Source organism: Rana temporaria, chromosome 10 (assembly GCF_905171775.1).
Source record: "Rana temporaria chromosome 10, aRanTem1.1, whole genome shotgun sequence".
Classification (NCBI taxonomy): domain Eukaryota; kingdom Metazoa; phylum Chordata; class Amphibia; order Anura; family Ranidae; genus Rana; species Rana temporaria.
The window spans coordinates 73,650,487-73,671,329 of NC_053498.1; the positions used below are offsets into that span (position 1 = coordinate 73,650,487).

Genomic DNA, 20,843 nt, shown 5'->3' on the forward strand with positions numbered 1-20,843 from the left:
CAGGTTCTGAAAAAGGACAAAAAAAAAAATTTGAACATGCTGCATTTTTTAACGTTGTTTTAAACAATGTCGTTTTTCGGGTTGTAAAAAATGATTGTGTGTGGGCTAAAACGATGTAAAAAACCTGTGCATGCTCAGAAGCAAGTTATGAGACGGTAGCGCTCGTTCTGGTAAAACTAACGTTCATAATGGAGTAAGCACATTCATCACGCTGTAACAGACAAAAAAGCGCAAATCGTCTTTTACTAACACGGAATCAGCTAAATCAGCCCAAATGCGAATGGAACTTCCCCTTTATAGTGCCGTCATACGTGTTGTACGTCACCGCGCTTTGCTAGATCATTTTTTAAAAACGATGGTGTGTAGGCAACATCGTTTTAATGATGAAGTTGGGAAAACTTTGTTTTTTCGACATGCTGAAAAACAACGTTTTTTTTCATGTTGAAAAATGATCGTGTGTACGTGGCATCAGACCCAATTTTTTTCTCTGCTGCAGTTAAAGAACACCAACAGGCCTTGTTCCTCCGTCACACTGTGACTGGCCATCGAAAGGAGATGCAGCAGCCTGATGATCTCATATTTCTTTCACTTTACTCTCTCCTCCTATAGACATGCTCCTTGTTTACACATGAGAAGGGGAGCACAACATAATTTCATCATCCAAACATGTGCAAGAAAAATGCAGTTATTTTTTTCCTTGCACCCGATTGGGATTTCTTTACAAAGTGAAGTTTCACCACATTCACTTAACTCTTGAGAAAATAAGTGCTACTGTATTTGCAAAGTGCACAGACTATTTGCATTTAGTAATTCAACCTCGCTGTATATCAAGTAAATATTAAGGTACACCGCATCAAGTGAATGTTCATAAATATATTGCATGCCTTGAAGATATATCAAGTAAAGAGCCTAAATACTTTGTCGAACATTTTGATAGAGCTTTGTCCACCTTTTAAAGCAAAAACACATAAAAATGTGCAGAAATATAAAACCATAACCCCGCCTACCTGTATGACATCATACAGTGCAAAAGTAAAGATGACACGTTCGGGGCAAAGGTCAAATGATTGACTAAAAATCTAAAAAAAATTTACTCCATTTTAAATTTTGCTCTAGATGATCCATGTTCGTATTTATTGTTGCCTTGATTAAGATAGACGGAGCTTCATTGAAATCATTGGAAGAAATAAGCTCCTTACTCGATATATCAGTTTCAAGATCTGAAAATGCCTCCATAACTTTTCAGATATTAATTAATTTGTATTTTGTATATATCTTGATTGAAGGTCATCTTTAAAAAATAAATAAAAAAACTATGCAGAAAATATGTGCAGTGCAGAGTCCAGAGTGTTACCTTGCTGTCTCCTGGAGGCGAGTGTAGAGGCTCTGGAGTTGCTCCACTTTAGTTTCCAGCTCAGATTTGCGGTCCTGCATCACCTCTAATTCTCTGCGTGTTTGCTTTATTAAATCATTTAAGCGCCTTTGTTCTTTTACTGCACTCTCCCGCAAATTGGCATTCTTTGTAGGTGGAAAAAATAAAACAAATTATGTCGTGTTCTGTGGTTTTAAAAATAGGATTTTTATAACAGCTTACCTGTAAAACCCTTTTCTTGGAGTACGCCACGGGACACAGAGCCAAAGTCATTACATAATGGGTTGTATGGTCACCAGAGGTGATTAGACACTGGCACAACCAATCAGAGACAGTTCCCCCCCATATAGCCCCTCCCATCAGGGAAGTACCTCAGTTTTGTAGCAAAGCAATAAGGTTCCAATAAGAAGGGGGAGACCTCTGTGTCCCGTGGTGTACTCCAAGAAAATTTAGTAAGCTGTTATAAAAATCGTATTTTCTTTATCGTACACCACGGGACACAGAGCCATAGTCATTACATAATGGGAAGTCCCAGAGCAATGCCCTTATATGAAGGGGAGACACAGATCAAGCAGGCCGCTACAGACAAGAAGCTCTATACTGCACCCTGCAATACACTTCGCCCAAAGGCGGCATTCTCATGTCCTTTCACATCTATTTGATAACATTTGGAAAATGTGTGGACTGAAGACCAAGTTGCAGCTTTACAGATCTGAGTCACCGAAGCCTGGTGGTGCCCATGAAGCACTTATCGCCCTGGTAGAGTGCGCCCTAACAGAAAAAGGAGGAGTTCTGTTTGTCGAATCCACCTGGAGATAGTGGATTTTGATGCCCCTTGTCCCTTCTTGGGACCATCTGGCAAAATAAACAAAACGTCTGTTTTGCGTATATGAGAGGTTGCCTGCAGATACACCTTTACTGCTCTCACAAGATCTAGAGAGTGTTAAAAAATTTCCTCCACTGTCTGGAAAAAAAGAACGCAGGACAATGTCCCGATTTAAATGAAAAGCCGACACCACTTTTGGTAAAAAGGCAGGATGGGATCGTAGTACAATTTTGTCCTTATGACAAATTAAATAAGGTTTCTTACAAGACAGCGCTGCTAATTTAGATACTCTTCTAGCCAAAGAGATAGCAATCAAGAACGCCAATTTCCTGCTTAAAAGCATCAGCGGAATGTGGCGAATAGGTTCAAAAGGTTGCTTCTGCAAGACTGACAATACTAAATTCAGATCCCATGGGCATAAGGGAGTTCTAACTGGCGGATTGGTCCGCAGTACCCCTTGCATGAAAGCCCGAACTAGAGAATGAGATGCCAGTGGTCTTTGAAAGAAGACTGATAGAGCTGATATTTGACCCTTAAATGGTACTAAGGGCTAATTTCATATCCACTCCTAGCTGGCAAAAGGCGAGAATCCTACTTATGTCATATCTTTGAGGATTTCATCTGTTAGTTTCACACAATGAAACATATGTTTTCCAGACCCTGGAAGCTGGCTTTCTGCCATTAATAAGTGTGGAAAGGACCGGAACCGAGATCCCTCGCTCCTTTAGAATGTGGGTCTCAGCAGCTTTTGTAAGGAAGGATGGAACACTGGACCTTGAGACAGCAGATCATGCCGAAGTGGAAGCTTCCAAGGTGTTCCTACCGCCATCCTTATGATCTCGGCGTACCACGGTCTCCTGGGCCAATCTGGGGCCACTAAGATTACCGGAATTCTTTCCCTCTTGATCCTGCAAAGTAGCCTTTGTAATAGGGTGATTGGAGGAAACGCATAGATCAGTGAAAACTGATTTCACGGAATTATTAAAGCTTCTGATCCGTAGGCCAGAAAATCTCTCATCCTGGACACAAAGTTGTCCAACATCTTGTTGAACCTGGAAGCTAGCAAATCTACATCCGGGGTCCCCCATCTCTGGCAAATGGCCTGAAAGATTTCGGGGTGGAGAGAGCAATCTCCTGGTGATAGCTGCTGGCAAATCAAATAGTCCGCTTGCCAGTTCTCTACTCTACTATGAAAATTGCAGATAGACAAGGAACATGTTCTTCTGCCCATTTCAAAATGAGATTTACCTCCTTTTGGGCGCCCTGGCTGCGGGTGCCTCCTTGGTAATTGATATAAGCTACTGCTGTAGCATTGTCGGATTGAATCCGGACTGGGTGGCCCTGTAACCTGCTTGTCCAGGTGCTGAGGGATAAGTATACTGCCCGCATTTCTAGTAAATTGATGGGCAGGCTTCTCTCTGTCTTGGCCCAGGTTCCCTGGGCTGAAGCTTCTTCCAACACAGCTCCCCAGCCCCTTAGGTTTGCATCTGTAGACACCACCTTCCAGGTGATTGGGAAAAAGGATCTTTCCCAATAGCCTCATGCAAAGGCGAATAGACGGTCTCTTCTTTGCCCTGACCTTGTGGATCAGGTCTCCTAGCGACTTGATCTTTGACTCTGGTAGAAATACCGGCTTTGGGCTGTATCTATGATCATGCCCAGATACTCTACCCTTCTTTGGGCTTGTAGCGAGGATTTTAGTAAGTTTATACTCCATCCTAAATGTTCCAGGTATCTTATAGTGGTGGTCAAAGCGTGATCTAATCCTGCCACTGACTGATCTATCACAAGTAGATCGTCTAGATAGGCTGTTATAGCTATGCCCTGTGCTCTAAGATTTGCCAGCAGAGGGGCTAGCACTTTGTGAAAATGCCCGGGTTGCGGTAGCCACCCCAAACAGCAGAGCCACAAATTGAATGTGGCAATGCTCCACCACAAACCTTAAGAACCTTTAGTGAGCGGGATGGATAGGCACATGTAAATATGCGTCCCTGATGTCTATGGACGCCATGAATTCTCCGCCTTGTAGGGTGGCGACCACTGAACGAATAGTTTCCATTCGGAAATGGTGAATGTTCAGAAACTGATTTAGAGATCTTAGATCCAGAATTGGTCCAACGCCTCCGTTTGGTTTTGGGATCACAAAGAGGTTTGAATAAAAACCTGAACCTTGCACCTTTAAAGGTACTTCTGTAATCACCCCTTGGGACAACAAGTGACCCAATCCTTTGAAGAAGGATGCTCTTTTTAGAGGATCTTTGGAGAGCCTTGAGCTTCGGAACCGAGAAGATGGGATCTGTCCTGGATTTCTGTCTGCCATGCCGCTGAAAATTGACGAAGCCGAGAGGGGGCGACTCTTCATGCAGAGGCTTTGGGGTTTTGCTTGCTAGGCTTTGAACCCCACTGCTTCTTGTTCTTCTGGGCCTGGTCTTCTTTAGCTTTTGTGGCTGGCTGAAAATTCCCGTCGCCGCTGGCTGGAGTTAGTTTTACCAGGATCCGGGGAGAGAGAACGTTTAAAACAAGGTCGCTTGTTTTTCTTCTTCTCTGATAATAGCGTAGTCTTTGCACTTGATATCTTTTGGATATATTTCTCCAAATCTTCCCCAAGGAGGCATTCACCATGAAAGGGGAAGCTCGCTAGAAGCTTTTTGCATGGTGCCTCTACAGACCAATGTTTTAGCCAAAGGATTCTGCGCAGGTGCACCAGCTGGAGTGTAAGACGATATGTAAAACATAGGGCTTTAGGCAAATTTTCCCACAATTTGACCTGCTATGGAGAGAACTCCTTTAGCCCTTCTTTTACCTGGTCCTTAAGGACCTGACACATGCCCACTGCTGCTACAGCAGGTTGCGTAACTGCTCCTGCCAGCAGGAAGGAAGATTTCAATAAGGATTCCAGCTTCTTTTCTGAAGGGTCCTTAAACACCTGTACGTCATCCACTGGACAAGTCAGGTTCTTATTTATGGATGCATCTACCGCAGGCAAACTCCACTTCTTGGTAAATTCTTCCTCCATAGGATAAAGAATGTCAAACTTCTTTGGAGGGGAGAAACGCTTGTCTGGCTGCAACCAGTCTGCGTAGATTAGTTTCTTTAATGACGGATGAACTGGAAAAGAGCATGCGGAGATCTTAATGAAACCAGGGAGGAGACAGGTGATTCCGTTAACTTCAAAGGGGGCAACCTGAATGTAGTATGCACAGTTTCAGCATCTGGGAAGCAGAAAAGGGCTCCTCATCCCTGTCCTCTACTTCATCCTCATCCTTCTCCTCCTCAGATCTTTCTGAAAGAGGGTCTAAGGGTATCGAAGGAGATCTGCTTAGCTTTTTATCCTTTTGTGAGGATTTTGCGATTAAAGTCGTGATCTTTTCCTCCAATCTCTCCATGGCTGCAGTAAAAGTGTCCTCAGTGACATATGCAGTCCCACTGGAGAAACTCCAGATAGTGGCAAAGGTTCCTCCTGTACAGACAAATCAAGGCTTACAGGGGAGTAAGGCTAGAGCCTCCTGTCTCCGGCGGCGTTACTTTTTTGCTCTTAGCCCCTGAACCCTTTCTAAGGGAAGACATCTTTCCAAGCAACAAACCGAGGTACACAAATGCATATACTACTGTGCTTAGCTTAGCAATCTACATTAAGTATGCAACTTCAACACAGTTTCATGCCTAGAGTAGGTGTCTCTCTTTGGTAGTGCCTCACCAACCACATAGAGCTTACGTTTCTCCAAAGAACTGCTGCTGTGTCCCGTGGGAAGAGCTGCTGGTCTCTGGATGCTTTCTGATCCCTGTCTGGGCGCCATTTATAAACAAAGTAGCATGCGCGTGCCCGACCCTACCCCCCCCCCCCAACAAGGCGCACCCCTGTGTGTGCGCACGGCCTAAACCACAATGGCGGCTATCTGGGAGCATAGGGGGCATCCCCCTGCCTTGCTGGGTCTCTTACCGGCGTCTTTCAGGAGGTGAGGAGCGGTGGCCATCCATGCAGAGCTCTGCAGCTGGGGAAGTGTTCTTGTCCTGAGGATCTGACACTTGTACAGAGTGAGGTGAGACTAACTCAGCTCTTTACTCCCTCTAGTGGTTGAAAATGAGAAGACACCCACTCTAATTTTGAAAAAGGTCCTTTAGAAAAATCTTAGGCTCCTTTTCCACTTACCTTATCCCCGCCGCAGGTTTAACTGCTGAACTTTGCAGACAGTACCAATCTTCACCCATCTCGGCGGGTTTTGTGTGCCAACCTTTAGGGGTACGGGTTCCTATTTAAAGGATACCTCTTCCCTGGGCCTTGTAAAGGACTCTGACCAGGACTTTGTGTTGGACCTCGGTGCTCAGTCATCTGAAGAGAGACATTACAGGCGACGCCTCATAAGCGAGGCCTGGATCTCATGGACCCAAAGGCATAGCCCTTTTTTAGCCCCCAGGGGCCTTGGCGGAGCTTCCTTAGCACATTCTCCACGCGTCCACACCTTAGACACTTGCAAAAAAACTGAGGTACTTCCCTGATGGGAGGGGCTATATAGAGGGGAACTGTCTCTGATTGGTTGTGCTAGTGTCCAATCACCTCTGATGACCATACAACCCATTATGTAATGACTATGGCTCTGAGTCCCGTGGTGTACGATAAAGAAAATGAATATATATTCACACAATAGAGCTACTCACCTCTACCATTCTTTCTAGTTCCTTTTCTTTCTCTGAAAGTTCTTCCTTTCTTTTTCTTAATGTTTCTTCCTGTATATCAGACAATTCAAAACTGCTAAACCATCCAAGTACTGTTCACATTCATAGTTATGTTTCAAAACTATTTGAAACAAGTCCTACCCTTTTTCTTTAACAAACACAGAACATGTTGATGCTGTAACAAATAGAAAGGATGTTTATAGGTTTATTGTAAAATCCTAGGTTCCACTTACAAAGTACATTTCGGAACCTAATTTCTAGGATACTTTGATAGATTAATCTGCCATACTCTCATGTTTTGACCTTAACATAAATGAGCACAGTTGTGAGTGTTTTTATTTCTGCTAAAATGCCATCATTGCAACCCGAAAATAGGATTACTTGCCATAGCTCACTGCACCTCATCATTACTTTTTGTACTAACAGTCAGTGGCGCCTGGTGCTCTATTTTTTTTGGGGGGGAGGCAAAAAAGACCCTGCCAACCCCCCCTACACACAAACACTGTTCGGTCTATGCCCCCATCGCTCGCCCGGCCACCAGCCCTGCACTTACCCCATCTAGGCTGCGGGCAGCTTAGGCTGCTTCCTGCGTCTCCTGCTCCTCAGCGGCTTCCCCTGCGTCTCCTCCTCCTTGGCCAATACAGTCGCTTCTCCTCTTGGCCGATTGGGTCTTAAGACCCACTTCCTGATTGGCCGGGAGGAGAATAAGGAAGACGATAGCGAATATTAATTTGCTATTTTCACACAACTGGGTGTGAAAGGGCCCACCCTTTTTTGATGCCAATTACAGCGTACAGCGCCCTGCATGTAGATTAGGGGCTGGGTGCATAGCTTAGGGGGGCAGCATCCCTGCACCCCTTATGGATGGGCCGCCTCTACTAAAAAGTTTATATCAGATGATTTCAGACAGATAATTTTTACAAGAAATAGGAACACCAGCTGAAAATATTTTCATAATTCTGATCTGCCCTAGTTTCTTCACACTCTAATGTTTCATTTGTTCTAAGGGGATCTGAATTGTGGAAGCTGTGTAAAAAAAAAAAAAAAAAAAAATCAAACGGAGGGCAAAGGACTGGTCACCAGTATTGTCTATAGCAGGGTTTCTCAACCAGAGTTACGTGGAACCCTAAGGTTTCTCCAGAGGTTGCTGAAGGTTCATTGAGCAATGAACAATTTGTGCCTCTTAGATAAGTTTCCAGTGATACCAATGATCTTTTTAGTTAGCTGTAAGGTAGTCTCTCTAATGACCACAGGTGTAGGGAGTAGTGCTGAGACAAGGTCATCTAGTGCCCATGACGAAGATGCCAAATGGCGCCCACCGCCTTCAAAATGAGCATTATGTGTCAGCAAAAATCCCCTCCCCTTCCTCCCCTCCCAAAAATTCAAGCACTAATCTTCACCCCCCCATAATAAATTTCCTTTGCAAGCCAAAATTTACTCCAAACAAAAATCCCCCTTTTCCAGTACAAATCCCCCTCCCAGCTCAAATCCTTTCCTTCCCCAAAACCTCTATGCCTTAAATTTTCCCTCTGAGCATAAATCCTCCTACCCCCCCCAAAAAAAATTCCCCTCCTAGTATAAATCCCACTGTACCTGCCCACTCCTTGTCTTGGCCCTGGTAAGGAGCATTCTTCCCACTGACCATCACACAAATGTATGATAAGTTCAGGATAGGAATGTTTTGACCATCGGTCAAAATCTGTGTGTACATGAGAACTTATCTTTCCTAAAAACATCACACCCTCATTTCTTACCTCCTGGTGTAGTTGACTTCTCTTTACCATAAGTTGTTTTCTTCTAATTTCTTGATTTTGTTCCAAATCTTCCATAATTTTTTCCTACACACACAAAGGAGGAAACGTAAGTGACATTGTGCACTACATATTTACTGGATATTCTGGGTAAAACTTATGCACAATGGAAACCATCCCATATATACTGCAAAAAAAAAAAGCAGAAGTACCATCCAAAGCTCTGTCAAAACATAATTGTATAGATTTCCAAATGGAAATGGCTGCTTTGAGCAATGCCTCCACTTTGTGCACTCTTTTAAGGATGATGTATGGTATAATATCGGTTTACCTTTTCCCTGTAGCTATGCTGCCTTTCCTCCTGACGTTTTTCATGCTCCTTTCGTTGGATTTCAAGCTCCTTTTCATGCTGGCTCCCAAACTTTCCTAATTCATCTTGTAATGTTTCCAGCATCTGTGATCTCCTGGTCTGTTCCTGGGATAGAACAAATCTTGCATATTCATTTGTGACCATTGTCATACTTTGAAGACAAATTTTGTTTTTGTTTATAAGAGCAGGAAAAGGCTAGAAGTGACAGTGAATAGTTAGTGAGGCAAATGTCCATAACAGCTCCCCAGATGGCAGTTAAAAAAAAAAAAACACGAATAAAAAAGTTCTAATCTCTATCCTCAATTAAAAATGAAGAAAAACAGGGCTGGGAGGTAAAATGAAAAACTGGGTGACAGCGGTATACAATGGACCGACGGCGCGGGTGAGGGTCAATGGGATACTATCAGACTCGTTCCCCATAACCAACGGGACGAGACAGGGATGCCCCCTGTCACCCCTCTTGTTCGCTCTGTCACTAGAGCCCTTCCTGTGTCACGTCCGACTCAACCCTGCCATCAAAGGCATAATTACCACAACCGCACAGTACAAAGTCTCCGCTTACGCGGACGACCTGCTCTTTACCCTCACGGACCCCGACACCTCCCTCCCAGCCCTCTTCCGGGAATTCGATGTCTATGGCAGGCTATCCAATTTAAAAATCAACCTGACGAAGTCAGAGGCCATGGGCATAGGGATCCCGCAGCAACACCTTGCACAACTTAAAACAGGGTTCAACCTGAAGTGGACAGCAGTAGCGCTAAAATATTTAGGGACGTACATCCCCCCCACACTCACGCACCTATACAGACTGAACTTCCCCCCTCTTTTGACAGAAGTTCGGAAACTGTTGACTCAGTGGACCAGCGGACTGCACTCTTGGGTAGGCAGATGTAACATATTAAAAATGACAATCCTTCCCAAATTTTTGTACCTCCTACAGGCTCTCCCGATCCACATCCCTGGGGACTACTTTAAACAGGTACACTCCACGTTTATTCACTTCCTGTGGGCGGGGAAGAGGTCACGGGTACACAGAAAAATCCTCTCCCTTCCTAAACTACATGGAGGTTAGGCCCTGCCGGACATCCGGACATGTTATCATTCAATACACTTGGTGAGACTACTGGACTGGTGCCGTCACGGGCATAATAAGTTATGGACGCAAGTAGAGCAAGGTCAGGTTGAAACCCCCTTACAACGTGCCCCGTGGTGCTCAGCCTCGCTTTCTCCCGCAATCAGACGTCACCCCTTAGTGGGGAACACGATTAAGATATGTGCAGACCTTTTTGCTCGACTTTCCCTGGCCTCCAGAGACTCTCCTCTCAGACCTATCATTGGACACCCGCTCTTTGGGCCGGGCTTACAAGATAGGAGGTTCCTCGACCTCGTGAGAGATGGTCTCTATCAGGCGTCCCACTTTAGTTCGGGGGGGAGATGGAGATCGGCGGCGGAATTGACAGACCCTGACGGCGCGTTCCACCTTGATTTTTTGAGAGCGAATCAGCTGACCCACTTTTTAAGTAGCATCCCGGCCCCCCCAGCTGGACAGACACCATTGACGGAATTGGAGGGGTTGTGTGAGGAGACTGGAGTGCTCCCACATGCTCTCTCCCTGATGTACGCCATGCTGACGACCCCCCCCCCCCCCCCCGGGGATTATCAGATTCCAGCCCTGGCAAAATGGGAAAGAGACCTAAACACACAGTTCTCGCCCACCAAAAAACAGACCATACTCCGCTTCACACACAAATCATCTCTATGTGCAAAAACCCAGGAGACAAACTACAAGATTCTCTCTCGCTGGTACAGGACCCCAGACCTCCTGAATAGACTGTTTCCCAACACTGCCGACACTTGCTGGAGATGCCAGCAAGACAAGGGCACCCTGCTTCATGTACTCTGGACCTGCCCACGAATCAGGGGCTTCTGGGGAGAGGTGCGCCGGATCACCCAAAAATTTACAGGGTACACGGTACCGGACGACCCGGCTTACTTCCTCCTGCATGCAACCAACATACCATCAGGAGTCTATAAGAAGTCAGTGGTGCGCCACCTTCTGGACGCAGCCAAAGCCTGCGTACCTCTCCGTTGGAAGTCCCCTCACCCTCCGACTATTGCTCTCTGGCTGAATAAAGTGGATGAGATCAGCCGCATGGAAGACTTGATACTTTCCAGCCAACTACTCCGAGACGTGGCAGCTGTACAACCTTTTTAAATATTCGGACGAAGGGCAGAGACTCAGAGAGACCGATGACCCAACGTCAACCCAGTAACAGGTAGAACACCTGTTCTCTCTCATATGCCGACTGTTCATGAACGAAATAGACATACGTTACGCCCTTAGGGGCGCTTTACACCAGCCCTGCTCGTGCAGGAACCCCCCCCCTCTCCCCACCCTCCCTCTAATATACCCTTCTCTACCCCTTTCTACTATTCTCTCTAACCTTTACTCTATTTCATCTACCGAAAATGGAAAATGGATCGGGAGGTCGGTCCAACCGGGCCCCAATACCGGGGCTTCTGGGGATAGTCCTACTTCCTAATAGACACGCCCTGAGGGGGCTCAGTTACACCTTACTATCCCATTGAAATACTGTTTGTATGATCATAGGACTACGCTTATTCCCGTAACTGTAACTAAGTCATATTGCTTTAAACTGTAATTTTTGTATGTTGGTGGTCCGTGGGGACTGACTTTTTGATGATAAATAAAAAATTAAAAAAAAAAAAAAAAAAAAAAATGAAGAAAAACACATAATTAAAATAGTAACCCCATAAAAAAAAATAATGTACATTTAGAAGATAAAATATTATGCATGGCAGGCCTGTAAGCCAGGCCATAGATTATGCAATTGCCTTTCCTTCCATCACAGGAGAAAAGAAAGAAAATTGCTCAATTCCCCTATCAACCCAGTTGATCAGGAAATCCCTCCTGCAGCACTATTGTGTTCTGCAGGCAGAAAGTGCAGGAAATGTTCCCTGCCAGCAGCACATAATGATTAGTGTTGTAAGCTATAGCCGGCGGCACTAATCATTTGGGAAGAACCTAAAAGGTTGGTTGTACACAAATCGACTAGATCGATGGATCGACTTATGCACAACCAGGGTGCCCATATTTGGATGTAAATTTGGCCAGTTCAGCAGGGACCGGCTTAAGTGAATGACCTACTGTATTCACTGGGTCAGACACTCTTTGCTGGTGCCAACAAAACCTTAATTTTTACCATGGTTATGTATGCAAATAAAATGGCAGGCCATGTGTAATGGGGTACTCTCTACAAGTCCCTTCACCTTTGGTAGGGGTTTATTTACATAGGAATAGGTTATGCATAGGTAAAAAAAGCATTTCTTTACAAACTCCCTGTTGGCACAGTATTCTCCAGGGCAATAAACACATAATTAGTAAAGTCATTTCTATATACGGTACCTCCTCTTCAAATTGCTTCCGCACTTTTTCCATTTCTTGCCTGTGTTCTTCCTTCATACGCTCTAATTTCCTTTCATGTTCTCTCTGTACCTCATTACGTTTTTCCTGCAGGAGATCACTCATCTAGATATTGAGTCACAAATTAAGCCATTACATTTTTTTCTTTTTTTATAAATCAAAGGTCAGGTACAAAATTGTTATTGCTCATTTTAATACCACAATAAATTTAAAATCAAAGTGTATGGTTGTTGTGCAAAGTGACCACATTCAAAATTTCATTTTTTTCAATGCAAGATATAAGAGCTAGACACTTTTTAATATATTTAAAAAAAATGTCATGTATAAAGTCTACTTTAGCCATGTGTGCTACCAAGATTTCTGCCTGTTACTATTGCTGCACTAGGGAGATTGGGCCTAATCCACAAAAACCCGGCGCAACGTAATTTTTCCTATTTAAGTTACACCGCCGCAAAATCTCTACCTAAGTGCCCGATCCACAAAGCACTTACCTAGAAATTTTGAACGGTGTCGCTTAAATCCGTCCGGCGCAAGGCGTTCCTAATTTAATAGGGCGAGTCCCATTTAAATTAGGCGCGCTCCCGCGCCGGACGTACTGCGCATGCTCCCGACGTCATTTTCCCAACGTGCTTTGCGCGGTTTTACGTTGCGCCGGGTTTTGAGAATCGCGACGGGCGTAAAAAAAAAAACGAGTTGCGGCGGGAAAAAAAAAAATGACAGCGACGCGGGGTAGAAGGGTCTACTGTAAGTCCCTTACACATGTCGGATCTTCTGCCTATCTATGTGAAACTGATTCTGCGGGATCAGTTCCATAGATAGAAACAGGGATACGACGGCGTATCAGTAGATACGCCGGCGTATCCCTTTTGAGGATCAGGCCCATTGTTTTTATGATCTGTCACTCAGCATTATAAAAACAGGATAAGGGTCCATTCACACTATGTGCAGTTACTTGCACCCTTCCTCATGGGTAAATGCAGGTAACTCCAATGACACACGGAAAACAGTTTTCTGTGTATCATGTTCAAACTAGAATGCATGATTTCTCTGAATTCCAGAGTAGTGCGATATTATGCAACATTTTTGCATTATATTGCATAGCTCTGGATGGCCCTGCATCCCGCTGCTGTGACATCAATGAAGTGTCACTTTGTGCACTTCAAATAAAATTCACAAAAAAAAGGTGGAGTTGCGAAATGCAATAAAACGTGCATTACACCATCCCCTGCTTCACAGCTTTGCTGTTAAAAACACTGCTCCAGTATATTGTGCAGGCAGTGGCGTTTTGGGCTGGGGGTAGTGTAAAAGGGCCCTAAAGATGCAAACTAACCTTCCTCCAGTGATCATATACAAAAAGAGTGGAAATTAATGAAAAGGAGGTGTAGCTTATTAATAAAAAAAGAAATAGTTTACAAAGGTTATCAAAAAAGTGATCAAAAATAAAATAATTTACCCTGGAACAATATAGAAACATAGTTACCTCTTTTTCAAAGTCCAAGACATGAGACATTTTTTTATCAGCAAGGTGTAAATTACTTGGAGCTTGGGAAACTTCGGTCAGCTGCACTGAAGGTCTGGCATGCTGCAGATCAGACATTTCCTGTGCAAGAGTAATAACATGTGTGAGGAATTGTTTCACACCAATTTAATAAGACCTGCTTAAATAGCAACAATTACAGTGGTAGTTACCGTATATACTCGAGTATAAGCCAAGTTTTTCAGCCTTTTTTTAGGGCTGAAAATACCCCCCTCGGCTTATACTCGAGTCAGTGTACCTGAAGGGCCGCGAGCGTCTATTCTTTAAAAGTCGCGGCTTTCCCCTGGTCCCTTCCGTGATAGGCGTTTCCCAGCAGACACTGTGTTCAGTGTTCCGCCAATCACGGAAGTCTTTTCATCCTCGGACAAGAGAACGTCCGTGATAGGCGGAACACTGAGCACAGTGTCTCCTGGAAAACCGAGTCCGAGGATGAGAAGACGTCCATGATAGGTTACTGGGAAACGCCTATCACGGAACAGTGAGGTGGCAATGGGCACAGTGGCAATGAGCACAGTGAGGTGGCAATGGGCACAGTGAGGTGGCAATGGGGACAGTGAGGTTGGGCACAGTGAAGTGGCAATGGACACAGTGAGACGTGCAAACAGCATTGTTGACCCTCTTTTCCGCTTACAGTGGATGCTGTATTCTCACCCTAGGCTTATACTCCAGTCAATACGTTTTCCGAGTTTTTTGGGGTAAAATTAGGTACCTCGGCTTATACTCGAGTATATACGGTATATAGATAAGAAGGACAGAAAAAGTAAAAAAAGGAATATTAAAATAATGCCGTTCTCACCTTCTGATGCTTCTCTGTAGCTGCCGCTTTGAGTTTCTCTAGTTCCAGCGCATTGTTATTCTCCAATAACTCAAGGGCCTACATTTAACGAGTAGAAGAAAATTTGTGAACAGACAGCAGCAAGAATCACAGATATGCTGAACAGTTGAAATCTACAGAGGCACACAGATTATGGTCACTGAAAAGAAATGATCACACCCAAAATGATCACACACACCTAACATGCATATCAACTATTAAATGCTGGTCAATCTCCCGATGACTGCCAATACGGCTATACAGTGCAGTTTCTAGGTAAATTCTATTCAAAGTTTTAGATGAGCGTATAATAATTATAATCATTTTTTAAATCTGACATTTCAAAAACTGGGTAATCCGCATATCAATTGATGGATGTGGCCAACTGAGGTCTGTATATATACTTTTAATTATATCATGGTATAGCCCCCTTTGGATCTGTATCTCAGTAGCCCATTAAAACCAAATTTTCCCAATGGGACTATGCAGGCTGTGACACTGCAGCAAACAAGGCCACAAATTCAATATCAAATATCAAAAAGGGACTATATGGATCTAGATAGATCGGTACTGAAATTCAGAACTGAAATGGAACAATTAAAAAACACAAAAAAAAAATAAAAAAATCACACTAATCAATGTTAAATAAAGTTAACACCAAAACGTTATTTTTAAAAGAGTAGAAAATGGTTAAAACTGTTGTCAATTAAAAAATGTTTTGCCATTTATGTCCAATTGAGGATATTTCCCTTCACTTCCTGACTTGTAAACACAAAAGGAAGTGAGAGGAGATCTCTCCAAAACAAAGCAATTCCCCTTATAGCAGCTAAAAAATACCGTACATCCTCAATTCCTGTTCTGGTGACAATGTAAGCTTTGTTTTTCCCTTTCAGTCCCAATGGCAATGGTCACAAGGACAAACAGACAGAAATAGAAACCTGACAGAGGTTCTAACCAATTTGTTTTATGTGTTGTGTTCTTTTATATTTCATGTGTTTTATTTGATGTTGTAATAATAAAATGTATACCTTTTCATATATGTATTTACATATCTGAGTTTATCTATTTACCTGTACCGCAATAGTCCAACTGCCCCGCTCTCCTGGTCGCTTCGGTTTTAGTCCTTTTTCTAGAGGTTCTAACCAGTCACTCCCCCCCCCCCCCCCCCCCACACGTCTCAGTCTTGTTGCAAAGCCCTACCAACAGCATTAAATAAACTCAGATCGGAGGGCGGGAAGTCTTGTGTCCCTTAATGGACTCCAAAAATAATAACTTTGCAGTGAATACAAAAGCCAATTCAACAGAGGGGTGGGCAACATAGCAACAAAGGCTAGCATACTCAAGACATGAATAATAGAAAACTAGGGCCTGCCTGGAGCTCAAAGACCAACCTAAAGGACTTAACGCCTGAAAACTTACATTAGGTAAGCCCGAATATCCGCCTGATAAAACGTAGTAGATGAAAACAGAAGACCATATGGTAGTCCCGCAAAATGGGAAAACTTGCACGATGCCAAAAAGGGCAAGAAGCAATCAAAGATCTAGTAGGCTGGAATCTGGTTCTTAAAGAGGAGTTCCACCCAAATTTGGAACTTCCTCTTAACCCACTCCTCTCCCCCTTACATGCCACATTTGGCATGTAATTTTTTTGGGGGGGGAGTGGGGGCTTCAGCACGAGTGGGACTTCCTGTCCCACTTCCTCCTTCCTGTAGGCGACTAAGCTTAATCGCCTTCAGGAAGTGGCTGCTGTAGGCGATCGCCTAGGACACGTCACAGGTCCTAGGCGATCTCCTGGCCAATTACACGGCGCGGCGCCGCGCCGCTCACGCATGCGCAGTGCCGCGCCGCTCGCGCATGCCCAGTGGGTGCCCGGCCGTGAAGCCGAAAGCTGTCACGGCCGGGTGCCCACACTGAAGATGAAGACGCCGGCCGGGGAGGGGGGGTGAGGAGCGGACCCCCGGCCGGCGCGTCGCTGGAGCGCTGGAGCAGGTAAGTGCCTGTTTATTAAAAGCCAGCAGCTACACTTTTTGTTGCTGCTGACTTTTAATAAACATAAAAATGGCTGGAACTCCCCTTTAAGACCATACGTTTGAATGATGATCTGCTTGCGTTAACTAGAAATAGCAGACCAAAGAGTCATAGAGGGTCCCATTCAGAATACAAAAGGATTCAGGCTTCCTTTAGCATACTCTCGTAGCCGGAGCCACATTCTGACAATAGAAGATTTCCCTTTGGTGAACAGAAGTATGTCCTGGTTAAAATGAAAGGCAAAAAAATGCCACCAGTTCAGACAGTTTGGCCACCAGTTTGGACACTCATTCCATAGATGTGATAGCTACAAGAAACACCTCCTTGTAGGTGAGAGTGAAGAGAGGAATACTAACCTGCAGGATGGTCTAATGCTGTAAATACAGCCAAATTACCCTAATTGCCACTACTAAATTAGTAACTCCAGAGTGACCCCTTACAGTACATACTACTTCAGAGTGCTCCTTTGTACCTCCAGAGTGCCCCTTACATCCTCCAAAGTGCCCTCTTAGTACTACTGTTAGTTATAGAGCCAACTGATTAGTCAATTGCCGAGTTTGGTCTCTACTTGTGCGGCAGGGAATGTGAATATAAGCCACACCCCGCTGTCTGATGTGAAGTGTTACACACACTTGGCCAAGCCTGGCAGTTCTCTCATCAGTTGGTTTCAGAAACTTCACATGCGTAGTTCAATGTTGATAACAAGGACATTTTTTATGAGCACTTTTCTCCTGTCTATGGATATTTATGGACAGGAGAAAAAAAACGCCAGTTTTTTACATATCGTCTGTAAATTTACAGACAGTTGGCAACACTGAGGGGGACAGAAAAACTGCCTCAGTTTTAGACCATCAGCTCCTTAGGGACCCCATAAGACATACTGGCCTGATATGAATAGTAGAGTCCTGAGAAAACTAGAACATAGCCAGGTAGTTACTTCCAAACACAGTAATTTTGTAAAAAAAGACCTATTTTAATGTGCATATATCGCGTGGTGACACTGTGAATGCACCTATATATAATGTGCCAACGCCCCGATATAACGAGAATTGAGGAAAGGACTAATAAGTTGGGCTTTAAGGGCACACAGTACAAATAGATGTAGAAAACAAGATTTATTTAGTATGAAATATCATAACGCCGTCATCGCTTCCTTGGGGACACATGCGGTACTCATTTTGCTGATCAGGCTGCAGGAACTAGCTTTGGTAATCCTATACAATATCCTTGGGTTCACATACCCAGGATCTTTTGGATTGCCTTATCATATGCTATTACCTATCTTGCCCAGCCCAGCATTGTGAGCTTTGAATTACCGCATGCTTTAGATCCCTGGATCCGAGATTTTAGTGCCTACCAGCACCTGACTGTCCAAACACCTGTATGCTTACAATTCAGTGTTTTTGATTATTTCCCCACGCTTGGCTGGCTTGATATATTCTGTCCGTCCAGCCACTGTGGGGTTAACACGCTACTGTCGCATGTCTACCCCCAATGCGACCTATTTTTATGCAATATCTTATGCTCCTGAGGAAGCGCTAAGCGCGTAACATGTAGAGCAAGCTCTTCACCAAACCTTTGGAATACTACACTGGATACACAACTCAACATTGTACCTGTAACTGTACTCTCTAACGAAGCCTATATATGACATGATTGTATATTGTTGTAATCACAGTTGTGGTATTAGTTGCTGACTTAATTTCGTAATTTTTTGATTTTATGTCGTTCCACTTTTATGATATTTCATACTAAATAAATCTCTAGTTTTCTACATCTATTTGTACTGTGTGCCCTTAAAGCCCAACTTATTAGTCCTTTCCTCACTTCCAAACACAGAACTATCACAGAGAGAACACCAGCATACATAATAAATACTGTAAATAAGCTCTGTATGACTGGACAAACTCCTATAAATTCTGGGCTGTCGCACAGATAATACCAGTATAAGCCGAAAAAAATCTGCACTCAGTGGCTGACTAGAGAGACTTTCAGGATTTAACATATCTGGCTTTAATCTACCAGCAGCTGTTTTTAGCAGAAAAAAATGCAAATAAACAGCAGAAGGCATGTACACTATTTTGATGACATTAGCAAAAAAAATCAGGTATGAATATTATGATTATCCGATTCTGGGTAACAACCTTTATTGTTGCCAGTATCTATTTTTCCTGTATGCAACATTATACCCAACAGTCTAAGGATTCCTGGCCCTCAATGGACAGAAAAGAAAAAAAAAATATTTGCATATTTATGCAGAAGCAATTATTCTCCGTCTGGAATGGGTACTATGCATTTACCCTGGCTGTGATAGAAGATGTTCTGGTAGTTTCATTAAATCCAGCCTAATAATGAACAGTAGACTGCCAATTCACAAGCAATGCACCTGAGCCCCTAACTCTGTACAATCATCAGTGAAAACAGCCTGTTCAGATCCATTGCAGGTTTACACTGTGCACAGGCTTTAGAGGAAAGAAGTGAACATCTGCTCTCTATTCCTAAACCACAGGCTTCTGCCAGATTGTGGGCCCAGTCAAAAATAATTCTTGATCCTGGAATGTTTTTCTGTAGTCAATATGATGCCTAGGTTCTCACTTCAGCAGAAAACACAGTGAAACTGTAATTAACTGTAGCGGTACCCCTGTAGGGGCTGCTAAGTAATGTGGCCCACCTGTCACCCTGCCAAACCCAGCATTCAATCCTCAGACACTCCAAGACAATAAACAGTCCATGTGCTTTGTTTTTTTTTGTTTTTTTTATTGAGGGGATTGAATTTAGATGGGGTAAAGGAATTATGAGATGCCCATTGCAGATAGTGGAAATTGGCTTGGGACCAACTATATACACTCCTGTATATACACGCTAATCTTTACTGCAGACTATCACTCCCCAGCTCCTTCAGCACTTTACTTGCTTTAGCTTCCAGGTACAGCTAGCATCACATGTTTAGGCCTGACACTGGCTCAGTCAGGCCTTAGCCACTGCCTATAGTGTAGCAATACAAAGTTTATGGTGCTAGCTGTCCTAACTTCGGCTACTGAGCCCAGTATGCCTTATTCAGGCCCTGCCGGCCTTCTGGCTGCAGCTGTCCTTCTCCACTACATATGACACCACAGTCCACTCCACTGGCTCTGCACCCATCCTAGACTGTATGCTCCCAGTCCTCTCAGGCATGCCTCCCCTGTCCTCCAGACTGTGCTTGTCACTCACCAGCCCTCCTGGCTGTGACCAGTTGTTCCTCTATCTGGAGACTTGCCTGGCAATGCTCTCTCCTGCTCCTTTTGTCCCTCCTGTCCAGGACACCTCCACGATTTCTTGAAGGGCCCCGTCCACTCCCCCCCTCCCCCAGACTGGGGAGCTCTCTCAAAGGCTCTGACAGCCTAGAATTCCATCTCCAAAGCTTTGAACAACTCAACTCCTCACGAGATGGACTGACCCTGTGTATTTTAGGAGGCCTGCGCCCTGTGAATCCAGGTTGGGGATTGGTGAGGGCTCCTTAGAATACACCAGATAGATCTACCTCTCCTCTCTTTCCAGAATCTTCAAAAAAAAAGTGGGAGGTCTCAGTGATGCTGCCTGTCAGTCACCAGCTGCTACCTTGAGCCACTCCCAGCCCAGAACAAATCAAAACAAACAGGCCTGCCTAAATTTACCTAGTCCTAACCAAAATTCCTTACTCTAGCACCTATCTTGGTTTGTTACTTTAGGATTGAATACAGTGGGCAAGGGCACTAAAGGTGCTTTATTTATCTAATAAATTCCTACAATACTCCAAACTGCGTCCTGCATCTTGTAGCCCATTTATGAAATGGTGGGAAGTTCTCTTGCATTTCCCTATCTTCCTTTTAGACGAGTAGCTCTAGCACATTTACAAAGCACATTTTTGTGTTTTAAAAGCAATAGCAGCAGCAGGACCCAGACTTACAATAGATTCCGATAGTTGAGGTTCTCAAGCCACGCTCTATGTATCCATAGACACACAGAACATGGCCAAGCCCCCCACTCTTTTCTCACAGGCTGTGGATT

The 20,843-nt window shown here is 44.1% G+C and overlaps 1 protein-coding gene across 1 annotated transcript in view; it reads right to left on the reverse strand.

Annotated features, from left to right (window-relative positions):
* CEP164 (centrosomal protein 164) overlaps positions 1-20,843 on the reverse strand; it is a 123,653-nt gene that overhangs the window by 36,456 nt on the left and 66,354 nt on the right. Inside the window, exons 14-20 of the mRNA XM_040325466.1 lie at positions 14,772-14,849; positions 13,919-14,038; positions 12,421-12,543; positions 8,955-9,098; positions 8,627-8,710; positions 6,855-6,923; positions 1,355-1,518 (exon numbers count right to left, since the gene is read on the reverse strand). Of these exons, the coding sequence (XP_040181400.1) occupies positions 1,355-1,518; positions 6,855-6,923; positions 8,627-8,710; positions 8,955-9,098; positions 12,421-12,543; positions 13,919-14,038; positions 14,772-14,849 (782 nt within the window). The remainder of the gene's footprint in view (positions 1-1,354; positions 1,519-6,854; positions 6,924-8,626; positions 8,711-8,954; positions 9,099-12,420; positions 12,544-13,918; positions 14,039-14,771; positions 14,850-20,843) is intronic.